The 20514-nt window shown below is 42.8% G+C and overlaps 2 protein-coding genes across 2 annotated transcripts in view; one reads left to right on the plus strand and one right to left on the minus strand.

Annotated features, from left to right (window-relative positions):
- The window catches only part of LOC139531533 (vacuolar protein sorting-associated protein 37D-like), a 43037-nt gene extending 40849 nt beyond the window's left edge, over window positions 1-2188 (minus strand). Inside the window, exon 1 of the mRNA XM_071328047.1 lies at window positions 1847-2188. Within this exon, the coding sequence (XP_071184148.1) occupies window positions 1847-1969 (123 nt within the window). The 5' untranslated portion in view covers window positions 1970-2188. The remainder of the gene's footprint in view (window positions 1-1846) is intronic.
- A 619-nt stretch (window positions 2189-2807) lies between these two features.
- LOC139531565 (nucleoporin 88-like) overlaps window positions 2808-20514 on the plus strand; it is a 27760-nt gene continuing 10053 nt past the window's right edge. Inside the window, exons 1-12 of the mRNA XM_071328130.1 lie at window positions 2808-3075; window positions 8094-8263; window positions 8646-8771; window positions 9158-9244; window positions 9345-9521; window positions 11293-11479; window positions 13276-13426; window positions 13607-13705; window positions 13821-13908; window positions 14085-14189; window positions 14569-14721; window positions 14998-15123. Coding sequence (XP_071184231.1) covers window positions 2839-3075; window positions 8094-8263; window positions 8646-8771; window positions 9158-9244; window positions 9345-9521; window positions 11293-11479; window positions 13276-13426; window positions 13607-13705; window positions 13821-13908; window positions 14085-14189; window positions 14569-14721; window positions 14998-15123 — 1706 coding nt within the window. The 5' untranslated portion in view covers window positions 2808-2838. The remainder of the gene's footprint in view (window positions 3076-8093; window positions 8264-8645; window positions 8772-9157; window positions 9245-9344; window positions 9522-11292; window positions 11480-13275; window positions 13427-13606; window positions 13706-13820; window positions 13909-14084; window positions 14190-14568; window positions 14722-14997; window positions 15124-20514) is intronic.

Here is a 20514-nt window from a genome sequence, read left to right on the forward strand (position 1 = left end):
CACTGTGGGGACGACATCATCGATGCACTTATTGATGAAGCTAATGTGGTGTACTCCTTAATGCCATCAGAGGAATCCCGGAACATATTCCAGTCTGTGCTAGCAAAACAGTCCTGTAGCTTAGCATCTGCTTCATCTGACTACTTTTTTATTGATCGAGTCACTGATGCTTCCTGCTGTCATTTTTTTGTAAGCAGGAATCAGGAGGATAGAATTATGGTCAGATTTGCCAAATGGAGGGCGATGAAGAGCTTTGTATGCGTCTCTGTGTGTGGAGTAAAGGTGTTCCAGAGTTTTTTTCCCTCTGGTTGCACATTTAACATGTTGATAGAAATTTGGTAAGATAGATATAAGTTTCCCTGCTTTAAAGTCCCCGGCTACTAGGAGTGCCGCCTCTGGGTGAGCGTTTTCCTGTTTGCTTATGGCGGAATACAGCTCATTCAGTCCGGTCTTAGTGCTATCATCAGTCTGTGGTGGTCTGTAGACAGCTACATACCACCACAGACTGGGTGATTGCCCCCGGAGACCCCAACGCGTTACTGAATTGGAGCGCTTCTCACCAGTGGATCATAGGGGCTGTGGAGCCATCCACTACAATGAGCTCAACTACCATCACATGTCAGCCAACTATGCATATGTGTGCTTTATTAAACTGTAATGGCATCTGCAGGAAGGACAATGGGAGGGGAGCACACCCAGACACCCTAGTGATGTTTACTTACAGACAGTGTAAATGAGAATGTGTGTGTGAATGTCTCAACTAACTACTGGCATGTAACACTTTGTACATTTATTTTCGATTAAACGTCTTGGTCAAGTCGAATATAACTGCAACTACAACCATTACTGAAATCCCGACCATGGCTCTAGCTAAGTAATTGTGATCCAGTCCCTTGGGAGAATTCCATGGCCTCTCTCGGTGAGATGCGACCACTTTGGAAACATCGCTCTAATTCATTTGCTGCAGCAGCGAGGAAGGTTTCAAATGTCATGTCTTGCTCTGAATTGGACACACCCACGTCCATTCCCAAATGAGTAACGATTTTATCTCTGTTTAAGAATGAATGCCACACCTGATGATTTCAGACGGAGGGCTATGTACCATGAATGACAATGTTTTGGAACTGTGCAAGACTGCGGGTTCAAATAGGAAAATAACAAACTGCCCTAGTAATTTAACATTACATTCAGGAATAGTTGTTCTAGTGAGGAATAAGACAGAAATATAGAAAGAGGTGCATTTGAATGTACAAGTGTGTGAGAGATGTGTTTACTGTGTGTGTGTGTGCACGTGCGCGCGTGTGTGTGCGTGCAACAGAGAGACCGAGATTTGTTTTCAAATAAAAATTGGAGTGCCTTCATAGTATTTCGAATAGGTTGATCCTGCTGCTCACTGAACATGTCCTGTATGGCAAGCAGGAATTCCCTGTTCAGGTTCATTGGTATAGAAAAACATCCTATAAAAAACGAATGGAATGTGAACAAAGCCAATTGTAAATAACTATCCTACGTTTAGTTTACATTCACATGAACTCCATAGGATCGAAGGAGAACGTGGGGGGAAAAATGAAAGGCTTTCGAAAGCCATTGGAAGCCACGCAGACAATAATGCAGAGAGTCATGGGAGGCTACTAAAGCGGCTCATGCATTGGCCATATCCTATATCATGTGCCATAGGATAAGGCATCAAAGCAATCATAGAAATTTGAAGAGAACATAATGTATACCTATTTAAGTTTGAATGCAATATCTGGAAGAGGAAATATCAACTACATGTAACACACAGATATATTTAGCAAAACTGTGTGGCTGTATTCGATAGTTGCCACATTGTTGAACCAAATACCTTCTCATTGAGTCGGACGATCTGGTCCATTTTTTCTTTATCTTGTAAAAGCTCCTGCAATTCACTCATGTTTAGAGCCCTATACCCGTCTGGGGTAGAGTTTGTGTCCTTAAAATTGGACATTGTATTTCCTTCACAAGCAATTCAGACGAGTTCGTTTGCAAGCCCATCTGGTTCCATGTCGTTCGCAGTGAATAGCACAGCCACAAGCGCCTAGTGAAATGGGTTAAAGCTTATGTTGGCGGAGTCAATACAAGATGCAGTGACACATACTTACCACGATTGCATTGTAGCTAATGTAATGCTACCGACAACCACGAGAAGGTCGTCACTAGTTACCACATCCACGAAGTCATAAACGCCGCCTATTTCTACAATTCCACTTCTTAAAATGTGATTTTAAACCTAACCCTAACCTTTACCACAAATTTAACCACACTGCTAATGTTTTGCCTAACCGTAACCCTACATTAAGACTAAAAATAACATTTTTGTTTTCATACACTTTTACGATATAGCCATATATGGACTTTGTGGCTGTGGTAACTAGTGGAAACCCCACGGGAAGGCATGGTCGTGGTATAAAACGTTTAGAAGCAGGTTATAAAAGTAATACAGCTCTGCCAGGATTTTGTTTGGCAATGTTTGATTCTTGCCTACGTACAACCTGTATTTCCTACATTTGCACAATTATTTGTAATGTAGGCGAGTGTGCATGTACACTGGGAACTGGAATGCTGAAACCATTTTCACTTCGCTGACTGTTATAACATCAAATGTTGTTCTATCTGTGGTTACTTTGTATCATTTTATAGCAACTACCGGTATGTTATGTATCAACGTTTGAGGCAACTTTCGTTTCAGTGGATTTAAAAACTATTTGTACGCCTTTAGTTTGCCCCTGGATCTGATTGGCTGATCGAGTTGTATGTATTCTGAAGTTCGTGTTCATTGGTACGTTTCTGACAACGTCATTTTCAGACGACGGGAAAATGGCGGCGTTTGCTGGCGAGCGATGGAGAAGCGAGCTACCAAGTCATTATATATTTTTTAAATTACGAGAGAAACTTGATTTGGAACCTAAAGCGAATTGCAGGAAAACTGCAAAGAATCTGACATTTTGCCTCAATGGTGACATATTCGTGTGGAACGACGCAGACAGTGTTTTTTACACGACCAACCTGAGGCAGCTGAATTCGGAGGACAGCATTGAGAGTGTGAAATATCAGGTGAGCACGTTATTCTCGATGGATAACGATTTTAAAAGCTGGCTGTTCATATTTTTAACGTATTATATGAACTAAAATAGTATCTGCGATGTAATTTCAGCCAGCTGCCACTCCGATTCATTCTTGGCGCAACATGCAATTGTATTTCACATTGACCTCATCCAGAACAACCCATAATAACCCCTGTACTGTCCCCCTAGTCGCTTGTAGAGATATGGGAGGATTGGACAGGTGTAAACATTATGGAATATATTCCACTATTGTTAGCTACAAATTGTAAATTACGCCAGGCGCAATAGCTATGTTTCCAGTACTGGGCGTTACAGGTTAGTTTATGCACCCATTGGGTTCCTGAGGACCGAGTTTGGGAAACGTTGGCCTATGCATAGGCTATAGACATTCATTCTTGTTATTTTTATTTTTGAAAGCTACAACTTTTGGACAACACCCTCGCAGGCTAGAATATTTGGGAAATAGGCTACTGTTCATAACTTTAACTTGTCTTAAAGCTTTTATGATAGGCCTAGTAGGAGGATAGATTATTGGCCATTTGGTTTTCAACCTAGCATGGATGGATTTTCCAGGCATACATGGATAATTTCTTTCTTAATAGGATAATTATATTTTTCTACAGGCTATTGATATTGTTGGTTCTCTCATTATTAGTCCTCTGGCTACCTTACGTTTTTAGGCTATTCTAATAACTTTTTGAGAACTCCATTACATTGTTTGATTTGGAGAAAGAGATGCATAAAATGATGATGCGTGGCCTTCAGTCATATGGAAACATGACCGAATACAAACAGTATAGCTATTCCCTCCGCAAGGCAATGAAACAAGCTAAGCGTCAGTATAGAGACAAAGTAGAGTCGCAATTCAACGGCTCAGACACGAGCGGTATGTGGCAGGGTCTACAGTCAATCATGGACTACAAAAAGAAAACCAGCCCCGTCGCGGACTTGTCTTGCTCCCAGACAAACTAAACAACTTTGCTCGCTTTGAGGACAGTACTCTGCCACCGACACGGCCTGCTACCAAAACCTGCGGGCTCTCCTTCACCGCAGCCAACGTGAGTAAAACATTTAAACGTGTTAACCCTCGCAAGGCTGCCGGCCCAGACGGCATCACTAGCCGCGTCCTCAGAGCATGCGCAGACCAGCTGGCTGGTGTGTTTACGGACGTATTCAATCAATCCCTATCCCAGTCTGCTGTTCCCACACGCTTCAAGAGGGCCACCATTGTGGTGGAAAGCTAAGGTAACTGAGCTAAACGACTATCGCCCATAGCACTCACTTCCGTCATCATGAAGTGCTTTGAGAGATTAGTTAAGGATCATATCATCTCCACCCTATCTGACACCCTAGCCCCACTTCAATTTGCTTACCGCCCCAATAGGTCCACAGACAACGCAATCACACTGCCCTAACCCATCTGGACAAGAGGAATACCTATGTAAGAATGCTGTTCATCAACTACAGCTCAGCATTTAACACCATAGTACCCTCCAAACTCGTCATTAAGCTCGAGACCCTGGGTCTCGACCCCGCCCTGTGCAACTGGGTCCTGGACTTTCTGACGGGACGCCCCCAGGTGGTGAGGGTAGGAAACAACATCTCCACCCCGCTGATCCTCAACACTGGGGCCCCACAAGGGTGCGTTCTCAGCCCTCTCCTGTACTCCCTATTCACCCATGACTGTGTGGCCATGCACGCCTCCAACTCAATCATCAAGTTTGCAGACGACACTACAGTGGTAGGCTTGATTACCAACAACGATGAGACTGACTACAGGGAGGAGGTGAGGGCCCTCGGTGTGTGGTGTCAGAAAATAACCTCACACTCAACATCAACAAAACAAAGGAGATGATCGTGGACTTCAGGACACAGCAGAGGGAGCACTCCCCTATCCACATCGACGGGACAGTAGTGGAGAAGGTGGAAAGTTTTAAGTTCCTCGGCGTACACATCACGGACAAACTGGAATGGTCCACCCACACAGACAGCGTTGTGAAGAAGGCGTAACAGCGCCTCTTCAATTTGTCTTGTCATCAAAAACACTCACAAACTTTTACAGATGCACAAACGAGAGCATCCTTTCGGGCTGTATCACCGCCTGGTACGGCAACTGCTCCATCCACAACCGTAAGGTTCTCCAGAGGGTAGTGAGGTATGCACAACGCATCACCGGGGGCAAACTACCTGCCCTCCAGGACACCTACACCACCCGATGTCACACGAAGGCCAAAAAGATCATCAACAACCACCCGAGCCACTGCCTGTTCACCCCGCAATCATCCAGAAGGCGAGGTCAGTACAGGTGCATCAAAGCTGGGACCGAGAGACTGAAAAACAGCTTCTATCTCAAGGCCATCAGACTGTTAAACAGCCATCACCAACATTGAGTGGCTGCTGCCAACATACTGACTGAAATCTCTAGCCACTTTAATAATTAAAAATTGGATGTAAAAAATGTATCACTAGTCACTTATAACAATGCCACTTTATATAATGTTTACATACCCTACATTACTCATCTCATATGTATATACTGTACTCTATACCATCTACTGCATCTTGCCTATGCTGTTTGGCCATCGCTCATCCATATATTATATGTACATATTCATTCCTTTTTTTATTTTTTTTATTTTTATTTTACCGTTATTTTACCAGGTAAGTTGACTGAGAACACGTTCTCATTTGCAGCAACGACCTGGGGAATAGTTACAGGGGAGAGGAGGGGGATGAATGAGACAATTGTAAACTGGGGATTATTAGGTGACCGTGATGGTTGAGGGCCAGATTGGGAATTTAGCCAGGACACCGGGGTTAACACCCCTACTCTTACGATAAGTGCCATGGGATCTTTAATGACCTCAGAGAGTCAGGACACCCGTTTAACGTCCCATCCGAAAGACGGCACCCTACACAGAGCAGTGTCCCCAATCACTGCCCTGGGGCATTGGGATCTTTGTTTAGACCAGAGGAAAGAGTGCCTCCTACTGGCCCTCCAACACCACTTCCAGCAGCACCTGGTCTCCCATATAGGGACTGACCAGGACCAACCCTGCTTAGCTTCAGAAGCAAGCCAGCAGTGGTATGCAGGGTGGTATGCTGCTGGCCTTTACACTTGTGTGTGAAAGGTAGTTGTTGTGAAATTGTTAGATTATTTGTTAGATGTTACTGCATGGTCGGAACTAAAAGCACAAGCATTTCTCTACACTCGCATTAACATCTGCTAGCCATGTGTATGTGACCAATAAAATTTGATTTGATGTTTTTTAATTTTTATAAACAGCTAGACACAAGATAGTTAAGGAGTGTCTGTTATAATACATACATACACACTGCTGTTCAAAAGTTTGGGGTCACTTAGAAATGTCCTTGTTTTTGAAAGAAAAGCAAAAGAAATTGTCCATTTAAAATATCATCAAGTTGATCAGAAATACAGTGTAGACATTGTTAATGTTGTAAATGACTATTGTAGCTGGAAACGGCTGAACTGTTGTACTAATTAAAGAAGCAATAAAAAACTGGCCTTAGACCAGTTGAGTATCTGGAGCATCAGCATTTGTGGGTTCGATTACAGGCTCAAAATGACCAGAAACAAGGACTTCCTTCTGAAACTCGTTAGTCTATTCTTGTTCTGAGAAATGAAGGCTAGTCCATGCGAGAAATTGCCAAGAGACTGAAGATCTCGTACATTGCTGTGTACTACTCCCTTCACAGAACAGCGCTAAGCAGAATAGAAAGAGGAGTGGGAGGCCCTGGTGCACAACTGAGCAAGAGGACAAGTACATTAGAATGTCTAGCCTCACAAGTCCTCAACTGGCAGCTTCATTAAATAGTACCCTCAAAACACCAGTCTCAACGGCAACAGTGAAGAGGTGACTTCACCAAAAGCCATATCTCAGACTGGCCAATAAAAAGAAAAGATTAAGATGGGAATAAGAACAGACACTGGACAGAGGAAGATTAGATAAAAAGTGTTTGAGGTGTTCGGATCAAGAACATTTGTGAGAGAAAAAATGAAAATATGCTGGAAGAGTGCTTGACGCCATCTGTCAAGCATGGTGGAGGCAATGTGATGGTCTAGGGGTGCTTTGGTGGTGTTAAAGTGGGAGATTTGTACAGGGTAAAAGGGATCTTGAAGGAAGGCTATCACTCCGTTTTGCAACGCCATGCCATACCCTGTGGACGGCGCTTAATTGGAGTTAATTTCTTCCTACAAGAGGACAATGACCCAAAGCACAGCTCCAAACTATGCAGTAACTATTTAGGGGAGAAGCAGTCAGCAGGTATTCTGTCTATAATGGAGTGGCCAGCACAGTCACTGGATCTCAACCCTATTGAGCTGTTGTGGGAGCAGCTTGACTGTATGGTACGTAAGAGGTGCCCATCAAGCCAGTCCAACTTGTGGGAGGTGCTTCAGGAAGCATGGGGTGAAATCTTTTCAGATTACCTCAACAATTGACAACTAGAATGCCGAAGGTCTGCAAGGCTATAATTGCTGCAAATGGAGGATTATTTGACGAAAGCAAAGTTTGAAGGACACTATTTCAATTAAAAATCATTATTTATAACCTTGTCAACGTCTTGACTATTTCCTATTCATTTTGCAACTCATTTCATGTATGTTTTTAATGGAAAACAAATATATAAGGTTTATGGTATAGCCTAATGACTATGCATCTGACAGAGAGAAACAATATTTTTGCCTGGACGTCTTGTTCTGCTTTGGTGGAGTTCTCCGCTCTGTCTGGCCTGCATTCCTCTCTTGCGTTCTGTAGACCATATAACATATTTATTGAAACAGGAATAGGCAAATTACTCGGAATGGCACTTGTGTGCTGCCCTGCTGTGCGCTGCTATTTTAGTTCAAATAGGCTGAACCATTATCTGACACATCAAGACGTCGTCACCATCGTCGATGGCTGTCAATAGACAATGCTATTGTAATATCACCCAACCCTGTGAAGTTGAAGACTAACGTCAGTTGACTTTCATTTCTTTCCTCAGACTCTGATGTGCATCAATCCACCACGGTTTGAAGTATGCCAGGTGTTGCTGAGCCCGACACAGTACCATGTCGCACTCATTGGACAACGGGGTGTCACCGTTCTAGAATTACCACAGCGGTGGGGCAAAAGGTCTGAGTTTGAAGGAGGACGGAGTGAAGTTAACTGCAAGTGAGTATGAAATGTTAGCCCAATACCTCTTCTATCATAAATAACTATCTGACCCATCAAAGCGTTTTTTTCATGTTATGCTGGTCCCTTTAGGGATATATAGAGCACTGTCAGCACTCAGCAGGGTCCCTACTAGTTAGGAAGCACCTGTATCATAGTTTATTTTTCTGTATAACAGAAGTGTGCCGTGGGCTGGAACTAACTCACCCATATAGCCTACTGTAAGAAAGGATCCCCATCCCACACTCGTTGTCTTGAGTTATAGGAACAACTCATTTCAGTCCATATGAAATAAACATTCTTTACACCACTCCAAATCCTGTGTTGACTCTAATCCATGGAGTAGATTAACTAAAGATTCGGTTGTTTTCCCCTCTACCAGGACTATTCCTGTGGCTGAGCGTTTCTTCACCAGCTCAGCCTCAGTGACCCTGCGGCAGGCCGCCTGGTTCCCCAGTGAGACGGAGGAGCCCCACCTAGTGCTACTGACCTCTGACAACACCATCAGGTAAACATGCTCTCTGGACCATTTACAAAGCACAATGTCAATTTATTGTGATGGTGTTCTCTTTAAGAATTTATTTTGTATGTCTCATCAATCAATGGGTTTGTTAGCTATAGGGCCCCTAGTTATCTGCATCACCGTCTCCTGCAGATGATGTATGTGTCTTAGTAGTTTTATACTATTAATTAACTCTTATATTGTATTTTTGTACTCCCTGACGAAGGCCATGCAGCTGAAACGCGTCTGTTGGTTCCATTGAACATGGCATACAAATAAAGGCATTTTAATTAATTATATGTAGAGTGCCTTGGTCCTCCTTTCTTTTTTATAGTTTTATACTGTATTGACCATACTATTGCACTGCATTGACATGGTTTTGGTGTGTATAGGTTCTATGGGTTGAATGAGCCTCAGACTCCAGCTAGAGCGCTATCAGTTTCCCAGTCAGAGGAGGACAGCAGTGTACACACTCGTGGGTGAGTTATTTCACCCTTTGTATTGATCTAATCAAAATGGAATTGACCAACACCCTGCTATGTAGTTTACTAATAAGATCTGTCTCTCACCCCTCCTTAGGCGCTCCTATGCAGCCTCTCTGGGCGAGATCGCTGTGGCTTTTGACTTTGGGCCAGTGGCCGGCGCACCTCAACAGCTCACAGGCCAGCGGTCCAAGGAGAATGTGCTGGTGTACCCCCTCTACATCCTCTACGAGAACGGAGAGACCTATCTGAGTTACACCAGCCTCGCACACAGGTAAGTGGCTTAGCACCCTCAGCGGTAGGAAAGGGGAAAAGCAGAGAAAAGAGACAAAGCCTGAAAACTGGATGTTTCCTGAGTTCCGAACTTGAAAGTGTGATCTTGGGTTTGCTTACATGCATATTTGATGTACAGTACCACTCATTCGTGTTTTTTCTTCTTCTACATTGTAGAATAATAGGGAGACATCAAAACCACAAAATAAAACATATGGAATCATGTAGTAACCAAAAAAGTGTTAAACAAATAAATAAAATATAAATATTAGATTCTTCAAATTAGCCTTGACAGCTTTGCACACTTGGCATTCTCTCAACCAGCTTCATGAGGAATGCTTTTCCAACAGTCTTGGAGTTCCCACGTATGCTGAGCAGTTGTTGGCTGCTTTTCCTTCACTCTACAGTCCAACTCATCCCAAACCATCTCAATTGGGTTGAGGTCGGGTGATTGTGGAGGCCAGGTCATCTGATACAGCACGCCATCACTCTCCCTTAAACAGCCTGGAAGTGTGTTTTGGGGTCATTGTCCTGTTGAAAAACAAATGATAGTCCCACTAAGCGCAAACCAGATGGGATGGCGTATCGCTGCAGAATGCTGTGTGGCTTGAATTCAAAATATATCACCGACCGTGTCACCAGCAAAGCACCATCACACCTCCATGTTTCACGGTGGGAACCACACATGCAGAGATCATCCGTTCACCTACTCTGCGTCTCACAAAGACTTGGCGGTTGGAACCAGAAATCTTAAATTTGGACTCATCAGACCAAAGGACAGATTTCCACCGGTCTAAAGTCCATTGCTCGTGTTCTTTGGCCCAAGCAAGTCTCTTCTTACTGGTGTCCTTTAGTAGTGCTTTCTTTTCAGCAATTTGACCATGAAGGCCTGATTCACGCAATCTCCTCAGTTGATGTTGAGATGTCTGTTACTTGAACTCTGTGAAGCATTTACTTGGGCTGAAATCTTAGGTGCAGTTAACTCTCATGAACTTGTCCTCTGCAGCAGAGGTAACTCTGGGTCTCCTTTCCTGTGACGGTCCTCATGAGAGCTAGTTTCATCATAGCGCTTGATGTTTTTTGCGACTGCACTTGATGAAACCTTCGAAGTTATTGAAATGTTCCACATTGACTGACCTTTATGTCTTAAAGTAATAATGGATTGTCGTTTCTCTTTGCTTATTTGAGCTGTTCTTGCCATAATATTTACCAAATAGGGCTATCTGTATACCACCCCTACCTTCTCACAACACAAATTATTGGCTCAAACGCAGTAAAGAAAGAAATTCCACAAGTGAACTTTTTTAACAAGGCACAACAGTTAATTGAAATGCATTCCAGGTGACTACTTCATGAAGCTGGTTGAGAGAATGCCAAGAGCGTGCAAAGCTGCCTTCAAGGCAAAGGGTGGCTACTTTGAAGGATCTCCAATATATAAAATATATTTTGATTTGTTCAACGCTTTTGGTTACTTCATGATTCCATGTGTTATTTCATAGTTTTTGTCTTCACTATTATTCTACAATGTAGAAAATTGTCAAAATAAAGAAAAACCCTTGAATGAGTAGATGTGTCAAATTTTGACTGGTACTGTAGGTCAGCTTAGCATTTTGTTTTCTCTGGTTTGGTCTGACTGAATTTCAGTTAAGCTTATTCAGTGGACCTTTATAAATATATTATGCTACTGTTTGAGGAGATTTTTATAAAATATCATCCATTAGTAAGAATCTTATTTGAATCTCATCCCGAGACCGTATTCTTCTGTTTTTCAGTTTGGGAAGCCTCAGTAAGCCCATTGGGCCCTTACCCATGTACCCCGCGGCAGAGGATAACTATGGTTATGACGCCTGTGCCGTGCTCTGCCTGCCCTGCGTTCCCAATATCCTGGTCATCGCCACGGAAACAGGCACACTGTACCATTGTGTGGTGCTGGAAGCAGAAGAGGAGGAGGAGACTGGAGTAAGTACTGTACTAGAGTGCAACGTTACAGAATATTCAGATATACATGTTCTGTGTAGAATGGTTATGATTGTCTATCTGTTAGAACAGGGAACCTGTTGGCTGTATTCGTTACATACAGTGGGGCAAAAAAGTATTTAGTCAACCACCAATTGTGCAAGTTCTCCCACTTAACAAGATGAGAGAGGCCTGTAATTTTCATCATAGTTTCACTTCAACTATGACAGACAAAATGAGAGAGAAAATTCCAGAAAATCACATTGTAGGATTTTTAATGAATTTATTTGCAAATTATGGTGGAAAATAAGTATTTGGTCACCTACAAACAAGCAAGATTTCTGACTCTCACAGACCTGTAACTTCTTCTTTAAGAGGCTCCTCTGTCCTCCACTCGTTACCTGTATTAATGGCACCTGTTTGAACTTGTTATCAGTATAAAAGACACCTGTCCACAACCTCAAACAGTCACACTCCAAACTCCACTATGGCCAAGACCAAAGAGCTGTCAAAGGACACCAGAAACAAAATTGTAGACCTGCACCAGGCTGGGAAGACTGAATCTGCAATAGGTAAGCAGCTTGGTTTGAAGAAATCAACTGTGGGAGCAATTATTAGGAAATGGAAGACATACAAGACCACTGATAACCTCCCTCGATCTGGGGCTCCACGCAAGATCTCACCCTGTGAGAGAACGGTGAGCAATAATCCCAGAACCACACGGGGGAACCTAGTGAATGACCTGCAGAGAGCTGGGATCAAAGTAACAAAGCCTACCATCAGTAACACACTACGTCGCCAGGGACTCAAATCCTGCAGTGCCAGACGTGTCCCCCTGCTTAAGCCAGTACATGTCCAGGCCCGTCTGAAGTTTGCTAGAGAGCATTTGGATGATCCAGAAGAAGATTGGGAGAATGTCATTTGGTCAGATGAAACCAAAATATAACTTTTTGGTAAAAACTCGACTCGTCGTGTTTGGAGGACAAAGAATGCTGAGTTGCATCCAAAGAACACCATACCTACTGTGAAGCATGGGGGTGGAAACATCATGCTTTGGGACTTTTTCTGCAAAGGGACCAGGACGACTGATCCGTGTAAAGGAAAGAATGAATGGGGCCATGTATCGTGAGATTTTGAGTGAAAACCTCCTTCCATCAGCAAGGGCATTGAAGATGAAACGTGGCTGGGTCTTTCAGCATGACAATGATCCCAAACACACTGCCCGGGCAACGAAGGAGTGGCTTCGTAAGAAGCATTTCAAGGTCCTGGAGTGGCCTAGCCAGTCTCGAGATCTCAACCCCATAGAGAATCTTTGGAGGGAGTTGAAAGTCCGTGTTGCCCAGCAACAGCCCCAAAACATCACTGCTCTAGAGGAGATCTGCATGGAGGAATGGGCCAAAATACCAGCAACAGTGTGTGAAAACCTTGTGAAGACTTACAGAAAACGTTTGACCTTTGTCATTGCCAACAAAGGGTATATAACAAAGTATTGAGAAACTTTTGTTATTGACCAAATACTTATTTTCCACCATAATTTGCAAATAAATTCTTTAAAAATCCTACAATGTGATTTTCAGGATTTTTTTTTCTCATTTTGTCTGTCATAGTTGAAGTGTACCTATGATGAAAATTACAGGCCTCTCATCTTTTTAAGTGGGAGAACTTGCACAATTGGTGGCTGACTAAATACTTTTTTGCCCCACTGTATATATCTGCAACATTCTGACAATTTCACCTCACTGAATACACCTCAGGAGTGTACACTGAGGACTTTTCTTCTCTGTGTGTGTGATTGACAGGCAGTGGAGCGGTGGTTGCGGGGCTCGGAGGCAGTGCCCTCTCTCTACGTGTTTGAGTGTGTGGAGCTGGAGCTCACCCTCAAACTGCCTGCCGGGGAGGAGGAAGAGCCTGTGGAGTCCGACTTCACTTGCCCAATCAGACTGCACAGAGGTGAGTGGGTCATGCTGATTTGCTGATATAGTTCAATGCTAAAATTGGATCCATTGATACTTCCCACCAAGTCTCAAAGGTCCACACCCCATCATTATGTTTGTCTAATGTACTTTCAATGTGGTTGTCTTTCTGTGGTGTGTCTTGTTTCATTGAAACTTGCTTTATGCCCAATTTCAGACCCCTTGTGCCAGCACAGATACCACTGTACACATGAGGCAGGAGTGCACAGTGTAGGCCTCACTTGGTTCAACAAACTACACAAGTTCCTCCAGTCAGGTGAGTTCTTCATGTCCAGATGGGGGTGTCAATTCAATTGTGTTGTTTATCATATAAATCAGAGGTGGTTAGTGCATTAATTTGCCTGCTTTGCCATAATGCTCTTTCTCCACAGATGAGGACAAGGATAGTCTCCAGGAGCTGGCTGCTGAGCACCGCTGCATCGTAGAGCACATTCTCTGTACCAGGCCTCTAAGTAGCAGGTAGCACAATTATCAAGGCATCAGATATTAATGACATCAATAAAAAAGTATTGAGATTCTACTTGGCACCCCTAAGTCAGAAGAACCAGCTGATGACTGTTGTCATTGATTGTCAGCTTGGCAGTATAGGTTGTTGACTTGTATTGAACAGTTATCTCCTCTCTTTCACTCTCCAGCTTGTCAGCTCCAGTACGGGGCTTCTTGATTGTGTCAGACCTGTCTTTGGGTGCCACCATGATCTGCATTACCAGCACCTATGAGTGTCTACTACTGCCTCTCCTGTACGGTTCAGTATGGACTCAAGTGTTTTGGTCAATTACACTTATTTTTTAATTTTTTTTCACCTTTATTTAACCAGGTAGGCTAGTTGAGAACAAGTTCTCATTTATAACTGCAACCTGGCCAAGATAAAGCACAGCAGTTCGACACACAACACAGAGTTACACATGGAATAAACAAACATACTGTCAATAATACAGTAGAAAAAATAAGTCTATATGAGGTAAGATAAGGGAGGTAAGGCAATAAATAGGCCATGGTGGCGAAGTAATTACAATATAGCCTATTTTTAAATTCATTATTATATCAGTTCAATTATTGAAACTGCTATAGATGGGAAACTGTGTCATAGGCTGATGGTGGATGTCTGTCTGTGCCTAGGAGTTCCATTCGGCCTCCCTCTCCTCCCCTGCTGTGTTCCCACCCGGGGGTAGGCTCAGCTAGCTCTCCTCTGCGTGGATTGCATGACGACACCTTTGAGCAGCACATCCGCAACATCCTGGCCCGGAGCTCCACCAACCCTCTCATGCTCAGGTAACGCACTCACCACAGTGCATTGAAAACACCCCTTGAGGAGATCTTGGATTTGCACAGATTCCAATTTGACTCCATGGGAACATGCTTTGGCATCATGCTGTGCTATTTTTACATGTAGTATCCTCCCTTGTTGCCGTTTTTGTGAAGGACAATTGTTTCTCCATGACCTGGCTTGATAAAGGTTAGATCAAACTCCCCCTATAACATGCACAAAGGAACACTGTTAGCCTTGGTTTAGTGTGTGTACTCGGTCCTGTTGTCCTGTGTGTTTAGGGCAGGGGACAAGGACACTTCATCTCCTCCTCCAGAGTGTCTCCAGCTGCTGAGCAGAGCCACCCAGGTTTTCAGAGAGGAGTACATCCTTAAACAGGACATTGCCCGTGAGGAGATGCAAAGAAGGTAAATGTCACTCTTATTAACAGATACACTAATGCATACACACATCCAGTACCAGTCAAAAGTTTGGACACACCTACTCATTCAGAGGGTTTTCTTTATTTTCACTATTTTCTACATTTTAGAATAATAGTGAAGACAAACTATGAGAGAACACATGTAATCATGAAGTGATAACCAAAAAAGTGTTAAACAAATCAAAATCTATTTTATATGGGAGATTCTTGAAAGTTGCCACCCTTTGCCTTGATGACAGCTTTGTACACTCTTGGCATTCTTTCAACCAGTTTCATGAAGTAGTCACCTGGAATGCATTTCAATTAACAGGTGTGCCTTGTTAAAAGTTAATTTTTGGAATTTCTTTCCTCAATGAGTTTGAGCCACTCAGTTGTGTTGTGACAAGGTAGGAGTGACATACAGAAGATATCCCTATTTGGTAAAAGACCAAGTCCATTTTATGGCAAGAACAGCTCAAATAAGCATAGAGAAACAACAGTTCATCATTACTTTCATCATTACTAACTGCCTTGTTCAGGGGCAGAACAACAGGTTTTTACCTTGTCAGCTCGGGGATTCGATCTAGCAACCGAAACGCTCTAACCACTAGGCTACCTACCACCCCGTGAAGCTGGTTGAGAGAAGGCCAAGAGTGTGCAAAGCTGTCAAGGCAAAGGGTGGCTACTTAGAAACAAATCAAAATATATTTGAGATTTTTCAAACAATGTTTTGGTTACTACATGATTCCATATATGTTATTTCATAGATTTGCTGTCTTAACTATAATTCTACAATGTAGAAAATTGTAAAAAAATAAAAACCCTTGAATGAAAGTAGGTGTCAACTTTTGACTGGTACTGTATAATTAATCAATAACACACATGATCACTTGAAGTTTTAGTTCGGATATTAGTGCTGAGCGTTTAACCAAAATTTATGTTTTTAAATCAACTAATTGACCGACGTCACTTTAATTACGTGAACTCAACGTACGATCATTCAAGAGGGAGTGAAATTAAGTCAAGAACTATGTGGGACGCTGGGCTGGTTGGAAGTTTAGGTAAATATTCAACCTAGTTCAGCACAAAATTGGTAATGAACTACAATTAACATAATCCATTGCACCTGTTCTTTCCGGTCACAGACAGAGGTTGTTACAGACACACCATATGAGACTGCATGAGAGAGTAATGACAACACAATGACGAGAGGGATAGAGACAGTTTGTAAGGTAGCTCTACCTGATTGTTAGTTAAAGTAGTTGGTAATAAGCAGTCTTGAAAGTATGCCTTATCTACTTTGAAGAACTAGTAAAAAATAATTTGTCACCCAGCTAGCTACTGCTAGCCTAGCCAAATAGGATGACTTGTTCAATGGGGAGCACAGAGATGATAACAGATGGCTGGCTGGCTGGCTGCTACTTACTGCCTGAGCAGAGATGAGATGATGACTTATTTTTCATTCTTTAAAATCATCAAATTAAAACTAAGTAATATATACAACTGAAATGTGAATGAATTATGGTTAATAAGTGATGAGCAGTAATGGGCATTCACTACCATCATGGGGCTCTTATGAATTGTTTTATTCTGTGTTAGTATTCCACCCACTGTCGGTGTCACGGAAAAGGCAGACGATGGCTGAGGGAAGCAGTAAAATCATTTTAATGTCCATTATTTCATAATGCATTTTTTTATTTTTTGCAATCAAACAGTGATTTAAAAAAAAATAATAATAATCAAACTGGCCTCAATGCACTAATTGCTCAGCACTTTCTGATACCCACACATCATGATGGCTCCGACGGACATGGTCGCCCTGTTTCTAGCGCCTAGCAAACTGCAGTATTTCTTTAGAATGTTTTTTTGCATTATTACCTACAGCCAAAAATAACTTTTGAATATTAGTTTAGCGGTCACTCAACAGCTTTTTGACCAGAAATTTGAGTTTCCTAAATTGGATCCTTTATTTGAACTCCGAGGCAATTCCATTAATCCGGGGGCCTGCTCCAAGTTGCCATCGCCGGAGTAGAGGAACATGGAGTGGGCTCTTAGACTCAGGAGGCGTGCATACCATCCACCACTCCCGAATATTACTCGCTAATGTTCAGTCCCTGGACAAGAAAGTAGATGAGCTCAGGGTGAGGATCTCCTTCCAGAGAGATATCAGGGACTGTAAAATAGTGTTTTACAGAATCATGGTTCCTTCCTGATATACTGTCCCCGTCCATTCAGCCAGCGGGGTTCTCCGTCGTTCACTAAGACAGGAAGAAAGGTGGTGTATGTTTCATGATTAACTACTCATGGTGTGATTGTGGTAACAAACAGGAACTCAAGTCTTTTTGTTCTCCCAATCTGTAATACCTCACCATCAAATGCTGACTGCATTAGGTCCTGAGAATTTTCTTTGGTTATCGTCACAGCCTTGTATACCCCCTCCCCGACACTGCAACGGCTCACAAGTAACTACACTGGACATTGTGCAAACTGAAAACCACATATCCTGAGGCCACATTTATTGTAGCTGGGAACTTCAATAAACTGAATCTGAGAAATACACTGCCAATGTTTTATCAACACCTCCTGTGCTACTCGCTCATCGAGCACTCTTGACCATTGCTACTCCCCCCTTCCGGGACGGCTACAAGGCCCTCCTTCCTTCGACAAATCAGATCACACCTCCAGTACCTGTGGTAAGGACTGTTCAACGTTGGTCTGAAATGCTTTCTGGGCTGCCTCTGAAAATACTATTGACGTATACACTGATTCGGTGACTGACTTCATCAGGAAGTGAATAGAGGATGTTCCCATTGACGGTTAGAACTTATCCAAATCAAAAAACGTGGATACTCTTAAGTCAGTATTTATGTCATAAGGAATTCCCCCTCGACCACACCCACAAGTTGGGGGAAACAAACATTCTTTACCATTGGAAAATAGAGAACTTTGTCGTCAATTCATTTTTAAAGGAAAGCTGCTGTTCAATGTACATATAACCAGGTAAAAAATCCCGACCTATGGTTCTCCCACATAGGGAAATAGAGCCTGCGAGAAGAGCACTGTGCTGTGCCTTCAGGCTATTCTGTGTAGAGTGGGAAATTGTGGAGACCTGGTGTCCTAGTAGGCTGTGTGTGGAAAACATTTTCAAATTACAGGTAAAACATTTAACTTTTTTAGTATAGTCTGTAATTCCACTCACTACTTGTAGTTTTATAGTCTGTTTTGTGTTGTTGGTCTTGGCTAGCTTTATGTTTTGGTTGCTAGCTAGCACTCACTCGCGTTAGTTTATAAATGTTTACAAATTTGGTTCTGTTTTTTTGCTTTGTCGTTATGGGGTTGATTGTGTGTAGATTGATGAGAAAATAAACAATTTAATCAAATTTAGAATAAGGCTGTAACGTAACAAAATGTGGAAAGTCTAGGGGTCGGAATACTTTCCGAAAGGGGGATACCTAGTCAGTTGTACAACTGAAATGTCTTCAATGCTCTGTATATACAGTTGAAGTCGTAATGCTAACAAACCATAGTTTTGGCAAGTCGGTTAGGACATCTACTTTGTGCATGACACAAGTCATTTTTCCAACAATTGTTTACAGACAGATTATTTCACTTATAATTCACTGTATCACAATTCCAGTGGGTCAGAAGTTTACATACACTAAGTTGACTGTGCCTTTAAAGAGCTTGGAAAATTCCAGAAAAGGATGTCATGGCTTTAGAAGCTTATGATAGGCTAATTGACATAATTTGAGTCGATTGGAGGTGTACCTGTGGAGGCATTTCAAGGCCTACCTTCAAACTCGGTGCCTCTTTGCTTGGCATCATGGGAAAATCAAAAGAAATCCGCCAAGACCTCAGAATAAAAATTGTAGACCTCCACAAGTCAGGTTCATCCTTGGGAGCAATTTCCAAATGCCTGAAGGTACCACGTTCATCTGTACAAACAATAGTACGCAAGTATAAACACCATGGGACCACGCAGCCATCAGCTCAGGAAGGAGACGCGTTCTGTCTCCTGGAGATGAACGTACTTTGGTGCGAAAAGTGCATATCAATCCCAGAACAATAGCAAAGGACCTTGTGAAGATGCTGGAGGAAACGGGTACAAAAGCCACTGCTCCAAAACTGCCATAAAAAAACAGACTACAGTTTGCAAATGCATATGGGGACAAATATCATACTTTTTGGAGAAATGTCCTCTGGTCTGATGAAACAAAAATAGAACTGTTTGGCCATAATGACCATCGTTATGTTTGGAGGAAAAAGGGGGAGGCTTGCAAGCCAAAAAACACCATCCCAAACGTGAAGCACGGGGGTGGCCGCATCAAGTTGTGGGGCTGCTTTGCTGCAGGAGGGACTGGTGCTTTTCACAAAATAGATGGCATCATGAGGAAAGAAAATTGTCCATTTATATTGAAGCAACATCTCAAGACAGGAAGTTAAAGCTTGGTCACAAATGTGTCTTCCAAATGGACATCAACCCCAAGCATACTTCCAAAGTTGTGGCAAAATGGCTTAAGGACAACAAAGTCAAGGTATTGGAGTGGCCATCACTCCCCATTGTGGGAAGCTTGTGGAAAGCTACCTCAGACGTTTGACCCAAGTTAAACAATTTAAAGGCAATGCTACCAAATACTAATTGAGTGTATGTAAACTTCTGACCCACTGGAAATGTGATGTAAGAATTCACTCTACTATTATTCTGACATTTCACATTCTTAAAATAAAGTCAGGGAATTTTTACTAGGATTTAATGTCAGGAATTGTGTAAAACGGAGTTCGAATGAATTTGGCAAAGGTGAATGTAAACCTCCGACTTCAACTGTATTTACAAAACAATATGGGGGATTGGAAAGGATGCAGACAATTACATTGATGGAAGCTACAATCTAAAGCTTATCTACCCCCTAATGTGAAGTTGCAATTCAATGGCTTAGACACGAGACGTATGTGACTCCAGACAATCACGGATTGTCAACGATGTCACCGACACCGCGCTCCCAGACATAAACACCTTTGCCCACTTCGAGGAAAAAACAGAACTGCTGATGCTGGCCACCTCCACGCACAAGGACTGTGAGCTCTTCATGGCCAACGTGAGTAAGACATTTAAACGCAATAACCCTCGCAAGGCTGGCGGCCCAGACCCACTACAATTTGCATACCGCCCCAACAAATCCATGGACGAAGCAATCACACTGTCCTATTCCATCTGGACAAGAGGAATACCTATGCCATCGGCTACAGCTCAGCCTTCAACACCATAGTGCCCTCCAAGCTCATCACTAAACTTTGGGTCTGAACCCCGTCCTGTGCAACTGGGTCCTGGACTTCCTGATGGGCTGACCCCAGGTGGTGAAGATAGGTAACAACACCTCTGCCACGCTGATCCTCAACA

This window comes from Salvelinus alpinus, chromosome 1 (genome assembly GCF_045679555.1).
Source record: "Salvelinus alpinus chromosome 1, SLU_Salpinus.1, whole genome shotgun sequence".
Lineage (NCBI taxonomy): Eukaryota > Metazoa > Chordata > Actinopteri > Salmoniformes > Salmonidae > Salvelinus > Salvelinus alpinus.